At 39.7% G+C, this 27,998-nt stretch overlaps 1 protein-coding gene across 1 annotated transcript; it reads right to left on the bottom strand.

Moving 5' to 3' along the window:
* Nucleotides 1–82: 82 nt before the first annotated feature.
* On the bottom strand, nucleotides 83–27,998 carry LOC105842286 (uncharacterized). The gene is made up of 9 exons (XM_021351056.3): nucleotides 27,813–27,998; nucleotides 24,819–24,957; nucleotides 17,714–17,801; nucleotides 14,070–14,172; nucleotides 10,176–10,343; nucleotides 8,241–8,405; nucleotides 5,893–6,014; nucleotides 4,440–4,626; nucleotides 83–1,143 (listed from the first exon to the last, which is right to left on the bottom strand). The coding sequence occupies exons 1-9, from the start codon at nucleotides 27,922–27,924 to the stop codon at nucleotides 911–913; spliced, it is 1,317 nt and encodes a 438-aa protein (XP_021206731.2). The 5' UTR covers nucleotides 27,925–27,998; the 3' UTR covers nucleotides 83–910.

Below are 27,998 nucleotides of genomic sequence, written 5' to 3'. Positions count from 1 at the left end.
TTTTTAAAAACGAAACAGTTTTAATAAAGGTTTTTTTTACATACGTAAAACAGTCGACAAATCAATAGATAATTAAAACGAGTTTTTGGGTTTCGTATCGAATTTTTATTATTTTCAAGTAGAGGTCATCCATACTACATAGAACCGTTGCGTTCATCGACAGTGCGTTTCCAGAGATCTTTTTTGCCACGTACCATCCGGCTATGGAATGAGCTCCCCTCCACGGTGTTTCCCGAGCGCTATGACAATATGTCCTTCTTCAAACGAGGCTTGTAGAGAGTAATTAACGGTAAGCAGCAGCTCTGCCTCTGTCATTGCTGACGTCCATGGGCGACGTTAACCACCCACCATCAGGTAGGGTGTATTCTCGTCTGCATTTATAGGCAATAAAAAAATGTAATCTACAGTTTTCGTGATCATAGAAAATAGACTAGAAATAATCGTCATAAGCATACTTAATAAGCAAAAAAAAAACGAAAAAAAAACTTCTCCTTCTTTATATTTTGTCTCTGGCACGGTTTGTGTATTAGCCAGCGTCAAGTAATAACATTTTTATAATTCGCCGTTTTAATTAAGTATTTACAGTTTTGGTTAATAAAAAACGAAGGAAACGCAAATTAATCAACTGAGATGAAATGAAATGAAATGAAATGAGATGATATGGGATGAAATATAATCTCAGTAAAATGGTGGTCATTTACTGAGACTTTTTCAGTGGACTTTTTGGAGGATCCTGAGAAGTTACGTTCAGCGGCTTTGTTTCACATTTGTGCACTTTCACAGATATTAAACAGTTAATAAACCACCGTTATTACACATTTAAACCTAAAGAAACACTAAATAGACAAAATAAAACAAATCACACAACTTCACTCCTCGCGTTCCCGCCAAAAAACCCAATCACTCAACCCTACGTATTCACATACGAATTACTTATTTCCGTGTAACAGGGCTCCACGTAATCTGTATCTTCCTTTAGACGTTTGTACGTATTGTCCTTGTCTTTGAGGACGTTCGTACACTCTATGTTCTGAACTTTCGTCAGCCCTACGCTGCCTATAGTCGGGTAATCGTATTGGCAACTGCTTGCATCATTAGCGTACTCGTTGCTCGAATCAGGAACGGACTCTTGTGGTTTATTATCTGTAACAAAGATGTATACAAACATAGAGTAAGTGCGGCTAGTGAAGAAGCGATTTCAAACACACTTACGAACGATTTTTTTATTTTTTATTGCTTAGATGGGTGGACGAGCTCGCAGCCCACCTGGTGTTAAGTGATTATTGGAGCCCATAGACATCTACAACGCTAATGCGCCACCCATCTTGAGATATAAGTTCTAAGGTCTTACGAGTAGTATACCTAGTCAGGTCATAAGTATTGTCACACAGTAAAAACTTTTCTTTTAGAATGCTGGCCACAAAAAAGTTTATTGAATTCGAATTTCGAATTGTTCATGAAAATAAAAATGTATACTTTTAGAATTTTACTCATTTTTAAATATGGAGTGGACGCTTAAAGAAGACCGTGTTGCAGTTATTGCGTTGCATCGTTGCGGTTACGCGTCAATTCAAATTTTTAACATACTGAAAAATTTGAATATAACCAAAAGATTTGTTTATCGTACCATCAAACGATACAATGAAGACTCTAGTGTAGATGACAGGTCAAGAAGTGGTCGCCCTCAGTCTGTTAGGTCTCCAGCAGTGATAAAAGCTGTGAAGGCGCGAATTCAAAGAAATCCCAAACGTAAGCAGAAACTGTTGGCCCTTCAGATGGGGTTAAGCAGAACCACGGTGAAAAGGGTGTTAAATGAAAACTTAGGGTTTCGGGCATATCGAAGAAAAACAGGACATCGTTTGAATGCTCGTCTAATGGACCTGAGACTGAAGAGATGCCGCGCTTTGTTGAAACGGTACGCGGGAAAATAATATCGGGCAAAATTCTTTTTTCGGATGAAAAAATTTTTACCGTAGAAGAGAGCTACAACAAACAAAATGATAAGGTGTACGCACACAGTAGTGAAGAAGCGAGCAACCGTATTCCGCGTGTCCAACGAGGTCATTTTCCATCCTCGCTCATGGTACGGTTGGGAGTTTCTTATTGGGGCTTAACAGAGGTACATTTTTGTGAGAAAGGTGTAAAAACGAATGCAGTTGTGTACCAAAATACAGTCCTGACGAACCTTGTGGAACCTGTTTCTCATACCATGTTCAATAACAGGCACTCGGTATTCCAACAAGATTCGGCGCCAGCTCATAGAGCGAAGAGCACACAAGACTGGCTGGCGGCGCGTGAAATCGACTTCATCCGGCACGAAGACTGGCCCTCCTCCAGTCCAGATTTGAATCCGTTAGATTACAAGATATGGCAACACTTGGAGGAAAAGGCGTGCTCAAAGCCTCATCCCAATTTGGAGTCACTCAAGACATCCTTGATTAAGGCAGCCGCCGATATTGACATGGACCTCGTTCGTGCTGCGATAGACGACTGGCCGCGCAGATTGAAGGCCTGTATTCAAAATCACGGAGATCGTTTTGAATAAACTTTAGTGTCATAAGAATCTATGTTTTGTTAAGTTCATTTTGGTATATGGATGGTTACATAATGAATAAACTTGTTTCAATTATTTTACATTAAACATGTGACAGAATTTATGACCTGACTAGGTAGTTACAACGGCTGCCCTACCCTTCAAATCGAAACGCATTACTGCTTCGCGGTAGAAATAGGCAGGGTGGTGGTACCTACCCGTGCGGACTCACAAGGAGTCCTACCACCAGTAAACCAGACCCTAGTGTAATTCCTCGACATTTCAACAGCAGACTACCCTCAAAATGTTTAAAGTGATAACTCGTCAAGGGAGGGTAAGCCGTGCCGTTACGTAACGCGTTACTGCGCCAGTCTGCAGGGCCGGATTTAGGGGAGAGCAAGCGGGGCCAAGGTTTTTCGAAAACAAATCTTTCAAATTCCGACAAGTGAACACTAGTAAACATCTTTTCCTTCTTCGATATTCTTTTTTTTCTGTTTTACTTATTTCAGATAATTCTAGTCTCCGATTATATTTATGTATGATTGTTAAATACTAAGAGAACCTACGTGGTTTCACAATAAATGATACAGGTACTGTAAAACTCGACTGAAAAAATTTGTTCATTTTATTTGGAAAACAATTTGGGGCTAGGGAGCTTTCGCTCCTCTGTTGCCCTGAGGCCTTCAGACCTCTAAATCCGGTCCTGCTATCTGTCCGACTTCTCTTTCTCTCACGCACACGGCAGCGGTACTGAGAACGTATGTATGTAACTCCAAGCTATTTATTTATATATATGTATATTTTCAATTTACGTTACAATTCTCCTTACATTATCATATTAATAGACAACATTTAAGTAATACCTAACCTAAGTTTTTCTCAAGTTAAACAACTTCAATATAGAATAGTTCAACTTAGATTAGTTTCAATTATCACTTCTGTCGGGCGTCCCGAGATGAACATTTTTTTTTATTAACACCCATAGTTTAATTAATACTTATCACTCATAAATTGAACACTGTTTTTTTTCTGTCAATTTATTGACATTTAATAAAACAATAGAATCGGTGTGCTTATGAATTGAAGAAAAGGGTGGCAGCTATCATAGATATTTGACGGATGCCTGAATTTCGCTAACAATATTTTCAAGATAAGATTGCATATAGTCTATGGAGGGTAGAAGTAAGGAGGACAATCTGAGTGTATTATCTTGCCTACGTTTGCTGCTAGGGGCGTTGTTCAAACTCCATATAAATTTGAGTTAACTTTTATGCTAGCGAAAACGTTAAAAAACTCACACTAAGCACAATGTATCCGCCGCATATTTACGGAACACGCACCGCGCAAATAAAAATCTTCTATACTGTATTTGTGCGTCCTGTTCAAAAGCGAATTATTCAGAGGCCCTTATGGTTCCTAAGGAACGTGGATTTTCATGATGACCTGGAGCTTGACTGGGTCAGTAAGTATCTACAGTCGGCATCATTGCGCCACCTTGAAAAGGCGGCACGACATGAGAACCCTCTTGTCGTGGCCGCTGGGAATTACACACCCGATCCTGTAGACCGAATGGTAAATAGTCGACGTCGCCCTGAACACGGTGCTTTTAGGTACCTCGAGCACCGATCACCGTCCTCGTCGAACCCGTCACTTGCGACGAAGGGCTCGGTGAGTAAATTAACCCACAGACACAGCCCACTGAGTTTCTCGCCGGATCTTCTCAGTGGATCGCGTTTCCGTACCTGTGGTAGATTCTGCGAAGTACTGCTCTTGTTAGGGCCAGTGTTAGCAAACACTCCGGTTTAAGCCCCGCGAAGTCACCTACATGATAGCCTCTCAAGGCTATCGGCATAGACAGGAAAAAAAACCAGAGGTCCCTGGTAATAGGCAACGTTTTATTTCTTACCATTGTTTTGTCTGTCACGCTTCGGCACGACGGTTGAGTACAGCGGCGTATCCGCCGGCGTTGCAGACGAGGGAATTTCGACATAGTCTCTCGCCTGCATGTATTCTTCGACTTCCCTTGGGAACGGGGTGGCGTTCGATGTCCCGTGATCAGGAAGCGGTTCGTACGTGAGGTCCGGGCAACGTTTCTGCGAATCGAACGCGCGTATTAATTCCGGATACCAGCTGTTGAGACTTATTTTTCAGAATTCCTTCTTCAATCCGTAATCCAGGTCATCTGCAGACGCCTTAAAAAAAAAAAAGTGTTGTTGTGTGCAAGTCACACGGTAGAAGTGAAACTTATAAAAAATAAGAATAATCGCAAGGGTCAACCACCAACTAGGGATGCGAACCGGTTCGAAGAAAACCGGAGAAAAACCGGTTTTTACCGATACCGATAAACACCGGTTTTTATTTAAGAATATCGGGTTTTTAAGTACATACGCGTTACATTCACAGTTCACACCAGTGCTACCAGACCAAATATACAAAGTAGTACCGTGCTGCTAGATAAAAAAATAGCGTGTTTCAGACTCAAATTGCCGTGCATTACATTTAAAACTACAGTACAATTACCATGTAAAATATGAGAAAATCCTACTTCGAAAAAATACAATGGTATTAAATCAAATATAAAAAGCTTTTTATTATTGGATAATATAAATATGATCATTAAGACTACCTATATAAAATATGCTCACCCTATTAATTGTATGAAGAAAACTCTTCGTTTGCACATTTTTTTTTTATTTATTGATTATTTAGCTTTTATGACAAAAACCTAAAAATACCTAAAAAACCGGTTTTTTGAGAAACAGATCGGTAATAGACCGGAGCCAGAAATTGTAATCGGCTCACAATAGTCCACATCGCTACCACCAACCACTCCGCAGTGCAATAGAGCGGCCTCACCCTGGGGGAATCGCTTGCATAATCACGGTGTCTTTACGCCAGGTAAGCATGATTTAATTAGAGAAATACGAGAACATCTATCAACTGTGTAACATCTCGTTATCGCGATTCAGGAGTTGTTGAATTTACGTGCAGCGACATCTGTTGATAACAAACTAAATAGGAATAATTGTAAATTATCTTTTATAGTATGAGGTAGCGCCCTCTGTGAATTGATATTTTAACTTGACGTTTCATTTTTTCGTTTCATCGAGTTTGAAATCACACCCAACGATTCTAAAGAAGCTTCACTTCCAAAACTACGCGCGGTCAAACGAAGAAACGAAGCGTAGGGTAAAACTAAAATATGGTACAGGTGCAAATAACGAATAGTTTTGATTATTGTTGATACACGCTTTTCATTAGAAAATTTGGTACCCGCCTGCGGGATTCGGAAACCGTTGCGTCGCTACCTACGAATGCACCGGACGTCTTATCATTTAGGCGACGACGACTTGAACTACCTTGTTGAGTATTTGTTTTTTCATTATCTTGTATGCGACGATTGCGGTGATGAGTATCAGCACTATAGCTCCGAAGGTGACACCGACTATCTCAACTATGGCCCACGGGAATCCGGAATGTTCTGGAAAGAATGATTCGATTTTAAATTTAGTACATAAAAAACGGTCTATCTCGATGGCCTCGATCGACGCGACGACGTCTAATGAGAGTTTCAAATCAATAATGTGGGTAGAGAAGAATTTTAGTAGCACAGAATCTAGTGGATCAATGGTCTGTGTTCTTGATATGGAGGGTAGAGGTAAGGAGAACCGTCTCTGTGAGTGAAAAAGGGTCCGTTAAAATTTGCTAAATAAGGGTGGCGCTACAGTAGCAACCGGGTACATTTTTAAAAAAGGTGCTGAAAGTTATTAGAATAAGATAGAGAAATAAAAAAGGAAGAAAGAACTGTAAGCACTACAAAATCACAAATAGTATTTTATTTAAAGCTGATAAGAAAATGCACGATGTCTCCACGTTTAACCGCAGCAATAACTTTAGGTTATATTGACGAAATTAGTTTGGACTACGTAAACATGTATCACACTGTCACCAACTACTCTAGTCATTAAATATATTAAATTTCCTAACTCAGCATACTTCAATCAGTTAAAAACTGCTCAATTCATATCATACTCTGTGCCTATGCTAGCGCCATTCTGGAGGATTTTTGAACTGTTATTTAATTTTAGTGCTGAAAGTGGTACACTTATTGAAGCTTTTCTCATATGAGACAGTTTTCCTTACCTCTACTCTCCATAGTTCTTGAATAAAACAAAAACAGCTCTTTTTTTCAAATATGGCAATTTCCTTCTTGCGACGGCATTGTTGCCAATTACGAATTTATAATCTGTGTTAAATGAAAAATGTTGTGGAGCGAAATGAGGTATAGTTGATTTATATGTCTCAGTAGAATGTTGTTTATTAAGTTAAGCATTTCACATTTTGATGGTAACAACAGGAATACTAGTGAAAAAAAGAGAGTGAGAAGAAGCTGGAGTTTGCGAGGGAAGATCGGTTCCCTTTGATAATCAAACGGACGTCATGCCATTTCATCATCACTTCCATTATCACCACTCATCTTTCTCTCTCTCTCTACACCCATCACTGCATCTATCAATATAATATACAAGTATGTTTACCGGTGGTAGGACCTCTTATGAGTCGCACGGGTAAGTACCACCGCCCTGTCTATTTCTGCCGTGAAGCAATAATGCGTTTCGGTTTGAAGGGTAGGGCAGCCGTTGTAACTATACTGAGACCTTAGAACTCATATGTCAAGATGGGTGGCGGCATTTACGTTGTAGATGTCTATGGGCTCCGGTAACCACTTCAGGTGGGCCGTGAGTTCGTCCAGCCATGTAAGGAATAAAAAAAAATTCTGTATACAAGATCACCACTGTTAGGCAGTGAGTTCAGGCCCGGGTACAAGGGATTTTCCCGAAGCCTGGTCTGTGCCCCTAGGGGAACCATGACGACCCCACGAGGATTTTGACATTTACCATATTCTCGTTGACAGATTTTTTGGCGGGAACGTGAGGAGCGTAATTGTGTGAGTTGTTTTATTTTTATATATTGTATTATTTTGTTAATTTAATTTTTCCTCAGGCTTAAACATGTAATAACAGTGACTTATCAACTGCTTAATATCTGTAAAAGCTCACAAATGTGGGGAAAATGAAACACAGCCGCTGGACGTAACTTCTCGGGATCCACCAAAAAGTCCACTGAAAAAAATCTCAGTAAATGACCACCATTTTACTGAGATTATATTTCATCCCATATCATCTCATCTCATTTCATTTGAGTTCATCCCAGTTGATTAATGTCTTAAATTAATCATCTTCATTTCATTTCATTTCACTCAATTTTATCGTTTTTCATAAAAATAGGAATGTAAATTAAAATAAGACATGACTTAAAGGTCTTAGTTACCAGGTCATAAAATAAAATCTCTTAAAAAAATAGATTAAAATATTGTTTAGACAAATATTTGTTTTGGCGAAATCTGTGATTATAAAGTATCTTAAATAGTCTTTGACAATAGAATCATAATAGTGTACAAACTTATAATTTCAATTAATTATAGTCGAATTTCGACTATCGGGGGACCACTAGTTATTATTATTTAATTTTTTGGTTTATTATTATTAATATTATTGCTATTGTTTTATTCCGAGATTGTAGTTGTTTTTATTTAATTCTGTTAAACTATATGAAATGTTGCATGCAAAATCTGAAGTAAATGAAATAAATAAATAAATTGCTTTCTATTATCAGAAGTCATTTCATTAATAAATCACCAACTCACGTTTTTCGTGTATTAAGATGAGCCTCAGAACTAGTTGCTCGCCGGTGGAGAGCTGTGTAAAGACGAAGTCTATGTACTGGCCGCTGTGACTACGTTGCAGGTCGAGAGTGCAGGTTACATCCAAAACCGTCGGCACACAGGTCGAGCTGATGGGCGAGTTTTTAACTATAAAACGGAAACAAAGGTAATGTGATCGGGATATTCGATTCATAATTTTCGAGAAAGAAACGTGATTTTTTTTTATTGCCCTTGTAGGCAGGCGAGCATACGGCCCACCTGATGGTGAGTGGTTACCGTCGCCCATGGACTTCAGCAATGCCAGGGGAAGAGCCAAGCCGCTGCCTACCGCTTAATACTCTCCACAGGCCTCTTTTATAGTAGGACATGTCATAGCGCTCAGGTAACACCGTGGAGGGGAGCTCATTCCATAGCCGGATGGTACGTGGCAAAAAAGACCTCTGGAAACGCACTGTCGATGAACGCAGCGGTTCCAGGTGATATGGATGAACTCTGCTCCGATGGCGGGAGGTGCGATGATAAAAAGGAGATGAGGGGATCATCTCAAACAATTCCTCAGAGCACACAGAGCAATGTAGATATAAATAAAGAGTTTGGTAAATTAATAAAAAGGGTTACTATAACGAAGCCCTGACGATTTGGAAGTGTTACGTTTATTGTTATCTCTTATGTCGGTCTTGAATTTTTTTATATTAATTTTATAAGTGACTAGCTGACCCGGCAAACATTGTTTTGCCATATATAAGATTTCTAGGGAATTTCTAGTGTAGAAAAAAAAAACTAACTTATTGTAAGTGTGTAAGGATGTGGTAAATGAGTGAAAGAGGTATGTAGTGCTGTGAAAGATGAAGAAATATATAATAAAAATAACAAAACCTCATTCAACCACATAATACCTCATTCTAACAAAAAAAATATGTCCAAATAAAAAAAATATGTTAGGGGTGGACAACCCTAATCACTTAGGGGTATAAAAAATAGATAGTAGCCGATTCTCAGGCTTACTGAATGTGCATAAAAAATTTCATGAGAATCGGTCAAGCGGTTTCGGAGGAGTATGGGAACGTACATTGTGACACGAGAATTTTATATATTAGATATAACTTCTTAAGGGAAGGTAAACCGCTTCGTTACGTAACGCGTTACGGCGCCAGTATGTCTGGCGTCCCTTTCTGTCACGCATACGACAGCCATACTGAAAACGTATTTAACGTCCTAACTATTCATATACATCTTTTTCAATTTATGTTACAATTTAAGTAATAACTTAAGCTTTCTTCAAGTTAAACAATTTCAATATTATATAGTTCAACTTAGATTAGTTTAAGTTATCACTTGTGTTTTGCGTCTGTCTGCATTTTTAGACGCACACGTTTGCATTGAAGATAAACTTCTTTAGGCGCGTTATGAATTTATGAGAGTGAAATTTTACGATGCGCGCGCGCCGTGACACAAAATTAACAGATATGTATGTATGTGTAGTATTATTATATACTCATTACAATACGACCGACGTAACTTGGCGTGTCTGAATATAGCCACAGGTGAACTTTCGCGCCTGTACACTCGTAAAAAAAGTGTTATTAGCATTCATTTTTTAGTAATATAAATGACAAAATTATTATTTAATATAATTCATACTAAATATTATTAAATTATGAACGTTAAATATTTATTATAAATTATTTAATATTAAAAAAAAAGAAATAAATTTAATAAAAATAAAGTATAGCTTCTTACGCGCGTACATAAGTACATACAAGTTTCAAGATGGGTGGCGCATTTACGTTCTAGATGTCTATGGGCTCCAGTAACCACTTAACACCAGGTGGGCTGTGAGCTCGTCCACCCACCTAAGCAATAAAAAAAAAAAAGTACACGCACCCTTTTTTTATCTTATTAACTCCAATAACTTACCAGATATCCTGTATCCCGTTGTTAGAAGCGCACTTGCCGGCTCGCAAAGTATTTTCACGGTTTTCTCGCGTACGTATTTGTAGGTAGCATTTAAATAATATTCCACCGATGTCGGAATGTCTACGTTAATTTTAAGCCTAACTCCATCAACTTCGAGTCTGAAATATTCTGAAATTTGCACGGAAAGCTCTAATTAGTTCTTTGACTACAACGGGAGCTCACGGCCCACCTATTGTGTTTAATTGCCACCGAAATCCATGGACATCAATTGCATTAATGAAAATATACCTATTACGTCGGCCTGATCATAAACCTATCACGTCGGGGTCACCAGTTTAGTAACATTGGGTTCTTCAATAAAATACTGATGATATATTAGGCATTTATTCCACACCTTGCTTAGCTGGCGGTAGGCGAACGACTGCCCTCGCAGGAGCGTCGCCCGACAACGCACATATATACACGTCATATTGCAATGTGCAACATTGCATATTAACTACACAACACATTCGTTCGAAGTCTTTGTTTTTAAAGTCTTTAAAGTGTTTGGAAAAAATTGTCGATATAACGCGTGTGTATTGTCGGGTCGAGCTATCGAGTTCAATTGGTAACAACTATCGCATTAGATAGAGGGTAGGTTTGCCCTGACGTCCCGCAGGTTTCAGTCACAGTTGCCAGGTGGGGGGGGATTCCCTGCAAATTTGGGGGCTTTTTCGACCTTGGTGGAGAGATTCGGGGGTAAAAAGTTAGTTGGGTGTAATTTCGGAGGTTTTTTGAGTACCAATAATTCATCCACAAACACAATTCCCATTACTATTAGAATAATTATTCTATTCATCAATGGTGGTAGGACCTCTTGGGAGTCCGCACGGGTAGGTACCACCACCCTGCCTATTTCCGCCGTGAAGCAGTAATGCGTTTCGGTTCGAAGGGTGGGGTGGCCGTTGTAACTATAGTGAGACCTTAGAACTTATATCTCGAGGTGGGTGGCGCATTTACGTTGTAGATGTCTATGGGCTCCAGTAACCACTTAACATCAGGTGGGCTGTGAGCTCGTCCATCCATGTGAGCAATAAAAAAAAAAGGTATAGTCTACTATTCACAAGTCAATATTATAAAGGACAAATTAAGCAACCGAATGGCAATAGAAACTGCCGAAGTGGTTCTCAGGATTCGATAATCACTGCCAAATGGATGCATAAATTTTGTTCCCACATCGGACATGTTTTTTTTATTTAATTTTTAACTCCGAAAACGTGTATGCCTTAAATAATAATAACGAAAGTGAATATGATTGTAATAATTGTTTAGAGATGGTTGAAGTTATGGGGGAGCTTGATTAAAAAATAAAAGAATCCTTTTGGTTTTTTGTTTCTTCTTTAAAATAAGTAAAAACTGTTTTGGGGGTATTTTTTTCAAAAAGCTTATTTTCGTGGGGTTTTCGAAAAAAGTTGGGGTACATTCATACGGTCATTTGCCAACACTGGGGTCGTTTTTTTTCCATCTATTTTATGACCTGGTAACTAAGACCTTCAAGTCATGTCTTATTTTAATTTATATTTTATAAAAAATTATAATATGGAGATAAATGAAATGAAATGAAGATGATTAATTTGAGACATTAATCAACTTGGATGAAATTAAATGAGATGAGATGATATGGGACGAAATACAATCTCAGTAAAATGATGGTAAATTACTGAATTTTTTTCAGTGGACTTTTTGGAGGATCCCGGGAAATTTTATTGGTGACTAGCGACCCGCCCTCGCTTCGCTTCGGAAACATTAAATTTTATTATTGATACAAACAGACAGACAGACAAAAATTGGAAAAAATGTTATTTTGATGTACGTACTGTATATATATTCATATGCATATACTAAAAAGCGGTTATTTCAATATTACAAACAGACACTCTAATTTTATTTATATGTATAGATAAGATACCACTATTACTGGTAGTATGACCTCTTGTGAGTCCGCGCGGGTAGGTACCACCACCCTGCGTATTTCTGCCGTGAAGCAGTAATGCGTTTCGGTTTGAAGGGCAGCCGTTGTTACTTGAGACCTTAGAACTTATATCTCAAGGTGGGTTGGCACATTAACGTTGTAGATGTCTATGGGCTCCAGTAACCACTTAACACCAGGTGGGCTGTGAGCTCTTCCGCCCATCAGCGGCTTTGTTTCATTTTCCCACATTTGTGCACTTTCACAGATATTAAACAATTAATAAACCACCGTTATTACACATTTAAACCTGAAGAAACACTAAATAGACAAAATAAAACAAATCACACAACTTCACTCCTCGCGTTCCCGCCAAAAAGTCACACTGGCCTCAGTCTACGCGCGACCATAGATTATACACTTAATCGCGCGACCACGGCGCTCGCAACACGCCTAAACGTCGTGAACTCATTTATGCTAAAAATCGTGGTGGGAATCCATCGAATAATAGTGGTTTTTTTCTCTATCTGTTGGGCACTAGCCTAGGGGGCTCCGGACATCGTTCTCGTCGAACCCGTCGCTTGTGAAGGGCTCGGGGAGTAAATTAACTCACAGACACAGCCCACTGAGTTTCTCGCCGGTTCTACTCAGTGGGTCGCGTTTCCGAGCCGGTGGTAGATTCTGCGAAGCGCTACTCTTGCTAGGGTTAATGTTAGCAACGTCGTCAGGTTTGAGCCTATGTTAAGGCTACGTTGAAATTGTCTCTAAAGACCATCAGCTTAGGTAGGATAAATAAATGAATAAAAGTAGGGGGCTATTCCAGCTACGCCTGGACGGGTACATGAGCTAACGGGCTCAATCTGAGAGAATTTGCTAACACTAGTCCTAGCAAGGGTAGAGCACAGAATCTATCACCGGATCGGAATCGCGACCTATCAAGAAGATCCGGCGAGAAACTCAATGGGCTGTGTCTATGGGTTAGTTCGTTCTTCGTCGTAATTGACGAGGACGGTGGCCGGTGCTTGAGGGTCTTACAAGCACCGAGAGTGGATCCGGGGGATCCGACATGACATGTTTCGGGTGATGGTGGCTTTGCGTTGCCCCGTCGCATCCGTCGCTAAGTTCGGTTAAGTTAATAGTGCATATTATAATGCAGCTGTATGCTGGGTGAGCTGAATGCCGCGTCACGACGTGTTGGTCTAGGAATGAATCTGGACAAAACTAAGGTCATGTTCAACGACCATATCATTCCTGGACCGGTAATAGTCGAATCCGTGGTACTCGAAGTTGTGTCTGAATACACTTATCTAGGCCAAATTATTCAGCTAGGCAGGGCCAACTTTGAGAAGGAAGCTGATAGGCGCATACAGTTGGGTTGGGCTGCGTATGGAAAACTCCGTCATATCTTGAACTCAGGAATCCCGCAATGCCTAAAAACAAAAGTCTTCAACGCTTGCGTGCTGCCGGTCATGACATATGGCGCCGAAACGTGGACATTGACCGTAGGTCTAGTCCGTAAGTTCAAAGTCGCTCAGCGTGCTATGGAAAGGTGTATGCTCGGAGTTTCTTTGATGGATCGACTTAGAAATGAGGAAATCCGTCAAAGAACCAAAGTAACCGACATAGCCCTAAAGATTAGCAAGCTGAAATGGCAATGGGCTGGACATACGTGTCGCAGAACCGATGGCCGATGGAGCAGACGTGTTCTGGACTGGAGACCGCGTACCGGTAAGCGCAGCGTTGGGCGTCCCCCTGCCCGTTGGACCGATGACTTGCGGCGATATGCTGGGAGAGATTGGATGCGGAAGGCGGAGGTTCGTTCATTGTGGCGGACTATGGGAGAGGCCTACATCCAGCAGTGGATAGATACAGGCTGATGATGATTATAACGCAGAGGGCCGCGAAAATTTAAAAATATTATTTTGCGAATTATTAAACTAATTTACCTTCTGCTATTTCATTGACAGTGAATTTGCAAAAGACAGGTTTGTAGTGAGAGTTCATATACAACATGCAAGTCCATTTCCAACCGAATAGCGGCGTGGATATCTGTAAATAAAATGAAAGATTTATTTATTATTAGCGACCCGCCCTCGCTTCGCTTCGGAAATATTAAATTTTATTATTGTTAGCTGACCCGGCAGACTTCGTAGTGCCTCAATCGATAAACAAAAGACCTAAACTTTTGTATAAAATAAACTTAAAACAAACAAAAGGAATCCGTCCGACGGGGGACACATTAAAGGAAAAACAAAATTGTTATTTTTATTTAATTCCGAGAATTTTCATATTTATTTACCTTTAAAGCCTTCTCTGGACTTCCACAAATAATTCAAGACCAAAATTAGCCAAATCGGTCCAGCCGTTCTCGAGTTTTAGCGAAACTAACGAACAGCAATTCCTTTTTATATAACTAGTCAGGTCATAAGTATTGTCACACAGTAAAAACTTTTCTTTTAGAATGCTGGCCACAAAAAAGTTTATTGAATTCGAATTTGGAATTGTTCATGAAAATAAAAATAGTATACATTTAGAATTTTACTCATTTTTAAATATGGAGTGGACGCTTAAAGAAGACCGCGTTGCAGTTATTGCGTTGCATCGTTGTGGTTACGCGCCAATTAAAATTTTTAACATACTGAAAAATTTGAATATAACCAAAAGATTCGTTTATCGTACCTTCAAACGATACAATGAAGACTCTAGTGTAGATGACAGGTCAAGAAGTGGTCGCCCTCGGTCTGTTAGGACTCCAGCAGTGATAAAAGCTGTGAAGGCGCGAATTCAAAGAAATCCCAAACGTAAGCAGAAACTGTTGGCCCTTCAGATGGGGTTAAGCAGAACCACGGTGAAAAGGGTGTTAAATGAAGACTTAGGGCTTCGGGCATATCGAAGAAAAACAGGACATCGTTTGAATGCTCGTCTAATGGACCTGAGACTGAAGAGATGCCGCGCTTTGTTGAAGCGGTACGCGGGAAGAAAATATCGGGAAATTCTTTTTTCGGATGAAAAAATTTTTACCGTAGAAGAGAGCTACAACAAACAAAATGATAAGGTGTACGCACACAGTAGTGAAGAAGCGAGCAACCGTATTCCGCGTGTCCGAAGAGGTCATTTTCCATCCTCGCTCATGGTATGGTTGGGAGTTTCTTATTGGGGCTTAACAGAGGTACATTTTTGTGAGAAAGGTGTAAAAACGAATGCAGTTGTGTATCAAAATACAGTCCTGACGAACCTTGTGGAACCTGTTTCTCATACCATGTTCAATAACAGGCACTGGGTATTCCAACAAGATTCGGCGCCAGCTCATAGAGCGAAGAGCACACAAGACTGGCTGGCGGCGCGTGAAATCGACTTCATCCGGCACGAAGACTGGCCCTCCTCCAGTCCAGATTTGAATCCGTTAGATTACAAGATATGGCAACACTTGGAGGAAAAGGCGTGCTCAAAGCCTCATCCCAATTTGGAGTCACTCAAGACATCCTTGATTAAGGCAGCCGCCGATATTGACATGGACCTCGTTCGTGCTGCGATAGACGACTGGCCGCGCAGATTGAAGGCCTGTATTCAAAATCACGGAGGTCATTTTGAATAAACTTTAGTGTCATAAGAATCTATGTTTTGTTCTTTCTTTTTCCTACCTATGCTGATAGCCTTGAGAGGCTATTTCAGCTTACCTAGCTTGTGTAGGTGAGCTCGCGGGGCTCAAACCGGAGAATTGCTAACACCGCCCTAGCAAGAGCAGTGCTTCGCAGAATCTACCACCGGATCGGAAGCGCGACCCACTGAGAAGATCCGGCGAGAAACTCAGTGGGCTGTGTCTGTGGGTTAATTCGCTCGTCGAGCCCTTTGTCGCAAGCGACGGGTTCGGCGAGGACGGTGACCGGTGCTTGTATTGCCTAAAAGCACCGTTAGTGGATCAGGAGGATCCGTGATGACGTGCTTTGGGCGACGTCGACGGTTTACCAAACGGTCTACAGGATCGGGTATGTAGTTTCCGGCGGCCACGACAAGAGGGTTCTCATGTCGTGCCGCCTTCTCAAAGTGGCGCAGCGATGCCGACTGTAGATACTTACGGGGTCGAGCTCCAGGTCATCGTGGAGGTCCACGTTCCTCTGGAACCATGGTGCTCCGACGGCTATCCTGCAGAATCGGGATTGTAATGTTTTGTTAAGTTCATTTTGGTATATGAATGGTTACATAATGAATAAACTTGTTTCAATTATTTTACATTAAACATGTGACAGAATTTATGACCTGACTAGGTATATATGGGCGCAAACGCCACTGTTGGCAATAATTAACATAATAATATATAGTTTAGTTTATTATATGTTAATATTTATTAATTATTAGCAACAAAACTGTTATTCTACCATATTTAATAATTAGCAGACACTGATTTAATGTGAAAATGTTCAGAATATGTTTAATGTTTATATTATTGTTTAAAAACACAAATAACTGTATAAATGATTAAATATGAATTAAGCATAAATATTAATAATAATTTATATTATAATTAACAGTACTAATAATTTAATTAAGTATTGTAATTGTTATGCAATGATGTTGTTGGCGCCATCTATTATTAGGCTGGATAATAACAATGTTAGTTAATATTGCTTAAAAGTAATTCATGTACAGTAAATTAAATGTGAGTCATGTAAAATCACTAAAATATGTATTTTGAATATTAAGCTATGTTTTGTGAATTGTTTCGCAGTAATTACATTTGTTTGTATAAAAGAAGTTGTAGTTGCTATAACCAACACAAAATGGCTAATTGTGTAAAAACCACTGAATAACTCAGGCGTGGCTTTTTGTTGTAAACAAGTAATGTTAAAGTTTTATAGAATTGTATTGTATTTTCATTGTAAAAGAACTTATGTGTGTAAATCCTGGCTTAACGCCGACATATATATAGATAGTTGAGTCCCGCGATGCTACCCGCGGTTATTGTCGTACCGCGGGTGACGCCGTGGGGCAAAGCTAGTCTAAAAAAAAAAAAAAAAGCAGCCTAAGTTACTCCTTATATCATCAGCTACCTGTTAGTGAAAGTCCCGTCAAAATCGGTCCAGCCGTTCCAGAGATTAGCCGGAACAAACAGACAGACAGACCGACAAAAATTGTAAAAAAAAAAAAAAAATGTTATTTTGGTGTATGTACCGTATTATATACTCGTATGCATCCAGTAAAAAGCGGTTAATTCAATATTACAAACAGACACTCCAATTTTATTTATATGTATGTATGTAAAGTTGGAGTGTCCGTTTGTAATATTGAAATAACCACTTTTTACTACATGTATATGAATATATCTACGGCACATACCAAAATTACTATTTTTTACAATTTTTTTCTGTTGGTTCCGGCTAATCTCTGGAACGGCTGGACCGATTTTGACGAGACTTTCACTGATAGGTAGTTGATGATATAAGGAGTAAATTAAGCTAGCTTCGCCCCGTGTACGACAATAACCGCGCATAACATCGCGGGACTCAGCTATCAATAATAAAATTTAATGTTTCCGAAGCGAAGCGAGGGCGGGTCGCTAGTTGTTAATAATTTAGTCATAACATGTACTTACGTTCGCTTCGACCTCGTATTCTTCGTTGCCGTTCTTAAGGACGTCTCCGTGTGAGAACACATGTGATGTTAAATTAGTGATAAAGCAGCTGGAAAAAAAAAATGTGTGCGTGTACTAGTGTACACACGTAAGAAGTGAAACTTATTTATGGCCTTATTTTTCGAAAAATGATCTACATGCAACTTTCTAGAAATTGGTTAAATAAAGTTAAATTAGATAAAGTTTAAACAAAAGGATTTTATTATCATAGACATGAATACAAAAAAGTTAAATTAGATAAAGTTTAAACAAAAGGATTTTATTATCATAGACATGAATACAAAACAGATGGCGCGTAACGGAAAAATGTGACGCGTAACCGAAAAACGTGACGGTAAATTTTTTTCCAACGCCGATAAGGAAGTTTCACTTCAAAAAGATTATTTATCATTATTATTATTATTATTTATTTATATTTATTTAAAATCTTATTAATTACATAATATTTTTTAAAAAAATTATTAAAAATACAATTTTTAAAAAACACTATATAAAAATAGATTGCCGCTGATGGCGGTGTCTACGACACAAGCCACCAGTGGTTAGGACTCCAGAGTGAGAAACCTCCTCACAATGCGTGCAGTATCGAGGATAACTGCTTTCTGTATTAGGCCCTTAACCCAGCTGGATAACGAAAGTTTCTTAAGATGTTGATCGAAACTTTTCGCTATCAAGCCGTGTACCGATACAACTATTGGAACAATGATGGTCGAATCAACATGCCACATGGCGGTAGTCTCGTGGGCCAGGTCTATTATTATTATTATTATTATTATTATTATTATTATTTATTTATATTTATTTAAAATCTTATTAATTACATAATATTTTTTAAAAAAGATTATATTATTATTATTAAATTAATTATTATATTATTATTATTATTATTAAATTCATTTATTTCAGATAATATATTAATCCATATTATTGTTAGTAGCAGCAGTGGCGTAGCTAGGTAACCAAGGGGCCTGGAGCAAGTTAAAAAATGGGGCCCCACTGCTATGTAAACTGATTAGGTTTTATCAAATAAAAATATGAAATAAACAAATACTTTAAAAAACGCTAAGCTACTTAAGCTCTTTTTTGTGCACTGCAGGGCAGGTAATAAAAATATTAAACAGTAACAACATAACAGGTTGGGGAAAAAGTCTTTTCGCAATGTAGTATGTGTGAACTTGTAATAAAATCTCTTTGGCTATACTATTTTTATCGGTTGATTTTGGTACCATTAAAAGTTTAAATTTTAAAAAAGATAATTCCAAATTCACATTAGGAAAATGTGTGTTTTTTATTTATTTTTCGTGCTGTCAAGATGAATGAATCAAATGAAGAAATTCGATACATATTAAAATTTTACTACAAAAAAGGTAAAAATGCAACGCAAGTCGCGAAAAAAATTTGCGATGCTTATGGACCTTTTTTTTTTTGGTCAGGAGGATATCACTTCCGCCCTCCACTGGGGATGGAGGGAGGGGCATGTCAGAGTCGAACTGAGTAAAACCTCCTGTCGCTCAACAACCAAAGTACAAACCTCTCATGAGACAGAACTCATGAAGAGGCAAAGGGGTAAAGGGAAGCGTTTATTGCGGAGCACATCTCTCCCATCACCCTCCCTCTCGGGACGCTGGACCGGCGATCGTTGGCGCCACGACCACCAGCCCTCTCGGTCGGCAGGCTATCCGAAACCCGTTTAGATGGCGCCGGTTAGAGTGAGCTATCCTACGGAATACCCCTCTGGACCAGAAACAGCGTGGGTCGAGAATAGCCAGCCTTCCATCACCCGGATGCTCTTGCGTAAAACGCGTGCAGAGCAGCTTGCACGTCGTCTTCTGAGGCCCCCCTCGCCGGTCCCCAGACCGACATGTGAGGGGGACCCGAAACACTTAGAGGGTCAGGGCTTGGGTGAGATCTGCCTCCCTGGCCCCCGCTCGACGGCGGCGGGATTGTGCGTCTCTCACGCGCCCCGCCGCCTCCTTCTGCGAGATGATGCACTCGCAGAACACGAGCATCGCCTTCCACGACTCGTCGTCGTCGAGCATCGATGCCACAACACTCGGCAACGACAAGTCGTTTCCTATTTTTGCGACGAGGACACGGCGCCACCCCTCCCATGCGGGGCAGGCGACGAGCGTATGCTCTGCCGTGTCCAAGTCGCAACCACAATGGTGGCACTCTGCCGTCGGCTCGGCTGTGATCCGGTGCAGGAATTCACCGAAGCACCTGCGTGAGCTGGAAAGTGAGGCGTCCTCTGTCACGATTCACCCAATCCACAAGGACCGGGCGAATCGCCTCGACGGTCCTACGACCAGCCGAAGGATCAGCCAGCCGTCTGGACCATGACTCCAGCACGGACCGCCGAGATCGGGCCCTCCGCGCTCTGACCACACTGGGGCTGGGACGCGCCACGCCCCGGGCACGAAGGTTAGCCCGCCACTGATAGTCAGCGGCGAGAGCTCCGCTTCCAAAACCCAAGGCGGCGTCCCAGTCAGTACACACGCCGCCTCAAAGGAGATGCTTATGGACCCAGTGCAGGGTCTGTGAGAGTAGCACAAATTTGGTTTAAGCATCCAGAAATTTTGGTGTCAAAGATGCACGTCGCTCTGGTCGCCCTATTACGAATAAAATGGATGCCATTTTTGAAAAAGTGGAGCAAAATGGGCATATCAGTAGTTACGACGTAGCTGAAGAACTGGGAATTGACCACAAAACAGTTTTGGCGCATTTGGAAAAAAACTGGGTACACAAAAAAGCTCGATATTTGGGTACCTCACGAGCTCACTAAAAGAAACCTAATGAACCGTGTACTCATTGGTGATTCTTTATTACGACGTAATGAAACCGAACCATTTTTGAAGAAGCTGATAACTGGTGATGAAAAGTGGATCACGTACGACAAGAACGTACGAAAAAGGTCGTGGTCAAAGGCCGGTCGGGCTTCACAGACTGTGGCGAAACCCGGGTTAACTCGCAACAAGGTGATGCTGTGTGTGTGGTGAGATTGGAAGGGGAAGGGCATTATTCATTGTGAGCTGTTACCACCAGGGAGGACCATCGATTCTGAACGCTGCTGCGAACAACTGATGAGATTAAAGCAAGAAGTTGACAGAAAGCGGCCGGAATTAATCAACAGAAGGGGTGTGGTTTTTCATCATGATAACGCTAGACCTCACACATCTTTAGCCACTCAGCAAAAATTAAAAGAGCTTGGCTGGGAGGTGTTAATGCATCCGCAGTATAGTCCTGACCTTACACCTTCAGATTTCTTTAGGCAGTGTCAGGTTAACATCACGAGAGGACTGCCAAAACCAATTCTTGAGTACGGGCGGCTACAAGTTTTCATTGATTTGTTATTATTATCATCGACCGTAGTTACGATCGATGATTATTATACTGTTTTTGTTTAGTGCTCTGTTTTTTGTTTAGTTTTAAGATTGTTTGTGTTTAAATTTGTTTTAGTATTAAGTGTCCCTTGGCATTTATACTATTCGACAACAAAGATGCCACCAAAGCATAATAGTGTTTTAAATGGTCGGCCGACAAACATAATTTTTGATTATTTTTTTAAAAGAAAAAGAAGAAGGCGTCAAAGATGTTGACAGTTTTATTTAGAGTTGCTAACCCAACTGGTGTATCGCAACGCACAGTACAGCGGATCGCAACTGAAGGCAGTGTTCGGGCTTACTTTCGAATTAATTTAATTACGTTATTTTTACAGCTTTCTGTCTTAATTTATTATTCTTTTATTATCTCTCTTTAATTTATTACTTTATTTTTATAGCTTTCTGTCTCATAGTGTTTTGATACTTGGTCTCTGTATATAGAAATTTTAATTCGTATTTTGATTTAAAAAATGAATGCTAATAACACTTTTTTTTACGAGTGTACTATGCGCGAAAGTTCATCTGCGGCTGTATTCAGACTCGCCAAGTTACGTCGGTCGTATTGTAATGAGCGATTTAGTGGGCAACTTCATTCTGTTAATGCTCGAAGTTGTATTCGGAAGGCGACCCCTTTTGAAGAGCACCGCTGTGCTTTTCGTGGGGTTGATGTCAATGCGCCACTTCCGGAACACCCATGGTGGTTACTGCGATCTGGAGTTGCCGATGCAACAACGACTTCTTCCTACACGAGTAGTAGATAGCCGTGTAATCGGCAGAGCGCTAGATGGGTCTGCGGAGACCGGGGTATGTCATTGATATACAAACTAAATAATAACGGGGAGAGCGCGGAGCCTTGCGGGACTCCGGCAATCAGCTGACGGGGGCGAGAGCGAGTTCCCTCTACCCGATATCGAAACGAACGGTTCGACAAGAAGTCTCGTATGATGAGCACGAGTCTGTCTGGCACTCCCATGTTGTACAGTTTGTAAATCAAACCGTTGTGCCAGACTTTGTCTAACGCCTTCGCGATATCGAAGAAGAGGGCACCGGTCGGGGTTTGTTTACGCATATTTAGCCCTATTAAGATGTGCTCCGTGAGGCGGTACACTTGTTGTATGCACGAGTGTTTAGCGCGGAATCCAAACTGCTCGTCTATTAATATTTTGTTCGCAGTAACGAAGTCCCAGAGGCGTTTTCGAAGGAGTTCGGCCACCAGATGGCTTCGCTTCGATTAGTTTTTCATTGCTCTTGTAGACGGCAGTAACATATTACCTATGCTATATTTTATTTTTAATGAAGTATTTTGCGTATGTTGTAAATTTGTCTTTAACAAATAAAGACTTGTATGATTTATATTTTTTTTTATTTTCTTCGTTTTAATTATACAATAATTAAATGCCTTAACTTTAACAACCTATAAGTTTACAGCTACAAGATGTCGTTAGTTGCCATACAAAAAAATATTTGTCTTATCTGTAAGTATTTTTCGCATTTTCGAACCGGCTATAGGACGTCTAATGAGCACGCACGGGCAGGCACTGCAAGCGTGGTGAACTCTTGTTTCAAGGTGGGTGGCGCCATTTAGGTTGTTAATATTTATAGGCTGCAGTGACCGCTTAACAGCAGAAGCGTCGTGAACTCATCCAAGGAACTTAAAAAAAGTATTGGTTGTCTGTAAAGTCGGTTTACGGACGATAGTTTTACGTGATGACGTCAGTAGTAGGAGTGGGTAATATCGGTTTTGCCGCGTATCGAATCGTATCTATATATCGAGTATCAATATCGGATATTGAATCTATATATTTTCTGAATCTATATATTGATGGATGCTAGTAGATTTTCTCGATTCATGATATTTGAGATTTGAAACGATACGCTGATATAATATCGTAGTAGATATAGATTTAAGTCAACGTTATACGGTTGGTTTTTTGATATCAATTTATAATATGATTTTAAAGTAATAAAAAGAACATGAAAATAAAAATATCAAAAAAACTTTCCTTCATGCTTTTACCAGGCTTAGGACTGGCTACATTATTTTCAGTTTTTAGTATTTTGTGTCTTAATTTAAAATTACAAAAGAGTGTAGATTTCAAAAGTTTAATACAAACACAAGAAATAAACTCAATTATTTGGATTCAACTAAAAATAGAAAAATGTGTACTTTAAAAATCAAACACAAAAAACTTTTAAGTATTTATAAACACTTGTCCAAAAATTCTAGTTCAAGGTCAAAGCGCGTGAAATTAAATTCAACGATGCAAATAGGCTATACTGCATTCAAGTTAGGGTCGAAAGTTGAAACTTCTTTCCTAAATTGTATCCTGCTGATACGCTAAGAATAATCTACAGACATATGGACTTAAATATAAGGTTTACAATTGTATGGATAATGCCTGTTTCTGTTTCATTCATCACATGATATCCCTATCGTGCGCTCACTCACTCTGGCCGATTCGATACGAACCAAACAAATATTGCTGATATTCACGAATCGGTACGTTATGCCGATGCGCATCACATCGAGCAATATCGTGTATCGGCTGATATCGTTATATAGATTTCGATTCACGAATCGGTACGATATGCCGATGCGCATCACATCGAGCAATATCGTGTATCGGCTGATATCGTTATATAGATTTCGATTCACGAATCGGTACGATATGCCGATGCGCATCACATCGAGCAATATCGTGTATCGGCTGATATCGATATATAGATTTCGTGCGGGGCGATATCGGATTCAACGATATTGCTGCGATATATAGATATTGAATCTATATACGATTTATATCACCCACTCCTAGTCAGTAGCAGAACTATTCCAACTGCTATACTCTATTCCAATTACGGAGTCCCCTTTGACAGTTCTTAGAACGTAGGTCTTCACGTATCGCATGATTTGAAATAATAATCATTTTTTGTTCATGGTCAAACATAATTTAAAAAATACAGAATCAATCGTAAATCATTATACAATTAATTCACACACACAATAACATAATAATAACATCTGTCTCATGGGACTTCGTTATTGGAATAGAGCTCTGACGTCACGCAAGAAGAGAGATAAATGTGTCACGAGCCAACGCTTGGGCCGATCGTGCCTCTCTATCGTTTGTTCCGCGCTCTCACTAGCACTCAGGTTCAGGCGGAACGTGACACTTTTTCGTGCGTGCAGCCGGTATAAGATGTTATCACGTCGAAGCGAAGAACTCATTCCCGATCCTGCGGAAAGAATGGAAAGCAGTCGACGTCGCCCAAAACACGTCATCTCGGATCCTCCCTATCCACTAACGGTGCTTCTAGGTACTTCAAGCACCGGTCACCGTTCTCGTCGAACCCGTCGCTTGCGACGAAGGGCTCGACGAGCAAATTAACTCTCAGACACAGCCCACTGAGTTTCTCGCCGGATCTTCTCAGTGGGTCGCGATTCCGATCCGGTGGTAGATTCTGCGAAACACGATTCTTGCTAGGGTTCGTGTTAGCGTCGTCGTCAGGTTTGAGCCCCGTGAGCTCACCTACTAGTTACGGTTACGCTGGAATAGCCTCTCAAGGCTACCCAGCGTAGGTAGGAAAAAAAAAAGCGAAGAAGTGAATTATTGAAGTTCAATTTACTTACAGTTACGTTTTTCGGTAAATGGTTTTTCGATTTTTACGGATTTGTGAACAATACTCACGTTATCTCGTTTATTTCTATATCGCTATTCACGATAACTCTTATTTTCTTTTTTGCGAAAACGTAATATGTTTCGGCGTGGTGGTCACAATACAATTTATTATGAATCGTAGTCGTCTTTAGCCGTATTATGTTTGTTACTGAAAAGAAAAAAAGTGAAAATTAAAAATAATTAATTACTGTAACGGACGTGACGTCAGCTGTCATGCCCTGCCGCCAGTCAAGCCGCCAAGCCATATTAACACGCCCCCTTCCGCCACCGCCACCGCCGCCGCCGCCAGCCAAAGCCAACGAAGGGGGGATAGATGTTAATAAAACAAGCCATGCCAGCCATTTCTATCTGCTTTCTGCATTCTCGCACAAATAAAAGAACTTGTCGTTACGCTGCTGGTTTTTATTGTCACATCAATTGCAACATTACAAAGATAAATGTTGCGTATTAAGCGATAGTCTCTTAAATGAATTAGCCTTTCATCCCTCGTTATAATTGTAACAAGAAATAACAGAATTCGTTCGTTTTAATCTAAAGTTGTATTTTTTAATACGCTTTTATTAGCTTCATACGTATGTAACGGAATCTTTGAACATGATTTTGACCCCCTTCGAAACGTCGGATTAACTCGAAATTTGGCATACTTATTAAGGACCGATGACAATACAATATTTTAAACAGTTTGATCCGTTATCCTTACTAGGATAATCAGAATTAGCGATCTTTTGTTTTCCTGAGACCCGAAGTGTCTGCGTCAAGACCAAGAAGGGAAACTGCCAGGAGCGCCGATCGCCTATTTCTCGGATCCGACTGATTTAGATGAAATTTTTGAAAAATTGAAAAAAACAATTGAAAAAATTGAAAGCAACTAAATGATGAAAAATAAATAATAGTTTAAAAAAACAAAAAAAAATACGCTTTTATAGAAAAACCAATTAAAATATATATACATATATATATCTGTTCATATCGTATCTGTTCATAAAATATTTATAACTATTGATACCATGCACCCCACGCTTTTTTTACAATAAAATCATTTTTTCTTATACTACTTTTAATTCAAATTTATTAAAGTTTATTTTCTATTTTTTAGTTAGATTGTCCATAAAAGTGTAGTTTTTTAAAACTATTATTTATTTTTATTTAGAGTGAATTTAAATCATAACCTTTTTTGGGAGTGAAAACTGCTTTAGCCGCGTTTATGAAGGGTAGAGGTAAGGAGAACCGTCTCATGTGGGAGGAAGCTTGAAAAAGTGTCCCACTTTCATTCAGCACTAAATAACAGTTCAAAAATCTTCCAGAATGGCGTTAGCATAGGCACAGGGTATGATATGAATTGAGCAGTTGTTAACTGATTGAAGTATGCTGAGTTAGAAATATATTTAATGACTAGAGTAGTTAGTGACAGTGTAATATACAAGACCTCACATGTTTACGTAGTCCAAACTAATTTCGTCATTAAAACCTAAAATTATTGCTGTGGTAAAACGTGGAGACATCGATTACATTTTCTTCATATCATCATCATTATCCTGCCCTTCTCCCAGTCACCTGGGGTCGGCGCAACATGTTTTCTCCTTCCATACTCTTCTATCATATACCATTTCTTCGCTCACTCCCCTCCTACCCATATCGTCTTTCACACAATCCATCCATTTCTTCTTAGGTCTACCTCTTCCTCTAAATCCTTCCACATTCATAGTTAACACTCTCTTAACAACCTCATTTTCATTTCGTCTCAACACATATCCATACCATCCCAAACGTGCACTCCTCAGCTTCTCTGTCACAGGTACCACTTTCAGACTTCCTCTTTTCTTATCAGCTTTAAATACAATCTTTTCGTGATTTTGTAGTGCTTACAGTTCTTTCGTCCTTTTTTATTTCTCTATCTTATTCTAAAATAACTTTCAACGCCTTTTTTAAATTTACCCGGTTGCTACTGTAGCGCCACCCTTATTTAGCAGATTTTAACGGACACTTTTTAAACACGGAGACGGTTCTCCTTACCTCTACCCTCCATAGCCGCGCTCAACACTTTTTGGTGAGGTAAATTCTTATAGGTTCGCGTGACCGACATGTGTAATAGCAGTAGGTATATCTGTGTGCTTAGTGCGAGTTTTTTAACGTTCTGGATATCGTAAATGTTAGCTCATATCTCTATGGAATGGGATCGTTTGCGTACGTTTGCCGTTAGGGGCGCTGTTCCAACTGCATACAAAACTGGGTTAACTTTTACACCGGTCACTCACATTCATACGAATACGCAAACCCGCAAGTGTAGGACGACATTTGCAAATGATTAAGCAAAGTTTTCGCTGCATTCGTGGTTTTCCAAGCTGTATCGGTTTTTTAACAGACATCAAAGCGCGCGAACCGCGATCCTTCGCGTAGTCTCCCACACATTCGTGTGACCAGTTGCGCCCAGGATTGCGAAGGCAATGGACGTTTCGCTATTTTCATAGATCGTGACGTCTACTGTGTAGCGTATCTTCATCAAAAGAAATCCCATATAAACAGCATGGCTATTAATGATGTCTGGGAAAGAATTCAAAACTCTTTTTCTCTTCAATGTTCTATTGACGAATTAAAAAGGAGGAGAAATTCGTGAGACATTCGTAAACAAGTGTAGGAGGAAGCGCAAACGGGTTCGCAAATTGAGTACCGAACCCATTTGCACAGCCGCTAAGTTTGCGAATGAATGTTTGACGGCCCTTATTCTTATAATATTCGTACATTGTACAAATGTTTGCGCGCATGTGAGTGGCCGGCATTACGTTATTGCTATTTGAAGTTTATAATTTTAATCTGAACATGATGAAATTTAAAATTTTTATATTAAAATCATTATATGTGTTATTTTTTTGGTGTTTTGAATTTAACTACGGACACCGTAGGTCACAGAACTTATCCTGAAAAAATTCGTGTCAACATCGCTGACACCAAGATTTGATTAATCAATATTATAATTTTTTTTAATAAGAAATAGTAAGAACATACGTTCCGATGTAATGATATTCTTGTTATCTTCGTCGTTCAAAACCGATTCGCCTTTTTCTTGAAAGCTTCCGAAAAACAAAAACATGAAATAGAATAAAGTTTTGATTGACATTGTTGTTTGTTCACGTTAATATTTAGTATTTACGTAACGAGTGTAATATTTAAACTATTGGTCAGGGCACCGAC

Source organism: Bombyx mori, chromosome 23, assembly GCF_030269925.1.
Source record: "Bombyx mori chromosome 23, ASM3026992v2".
In the NCBI taxonomy this organism is placed as follows: domain Eukaryota; kingdom Metazoa; phylum Arthropoda; class Insecta; order Lepidoptera; family Bombycidae; genus Bombyx; species Bombyx mori.
Note: the sequence above shows the minus strand (reverse complement) of the source record. Positions and strands in the feature narration are given on the sequence as shown.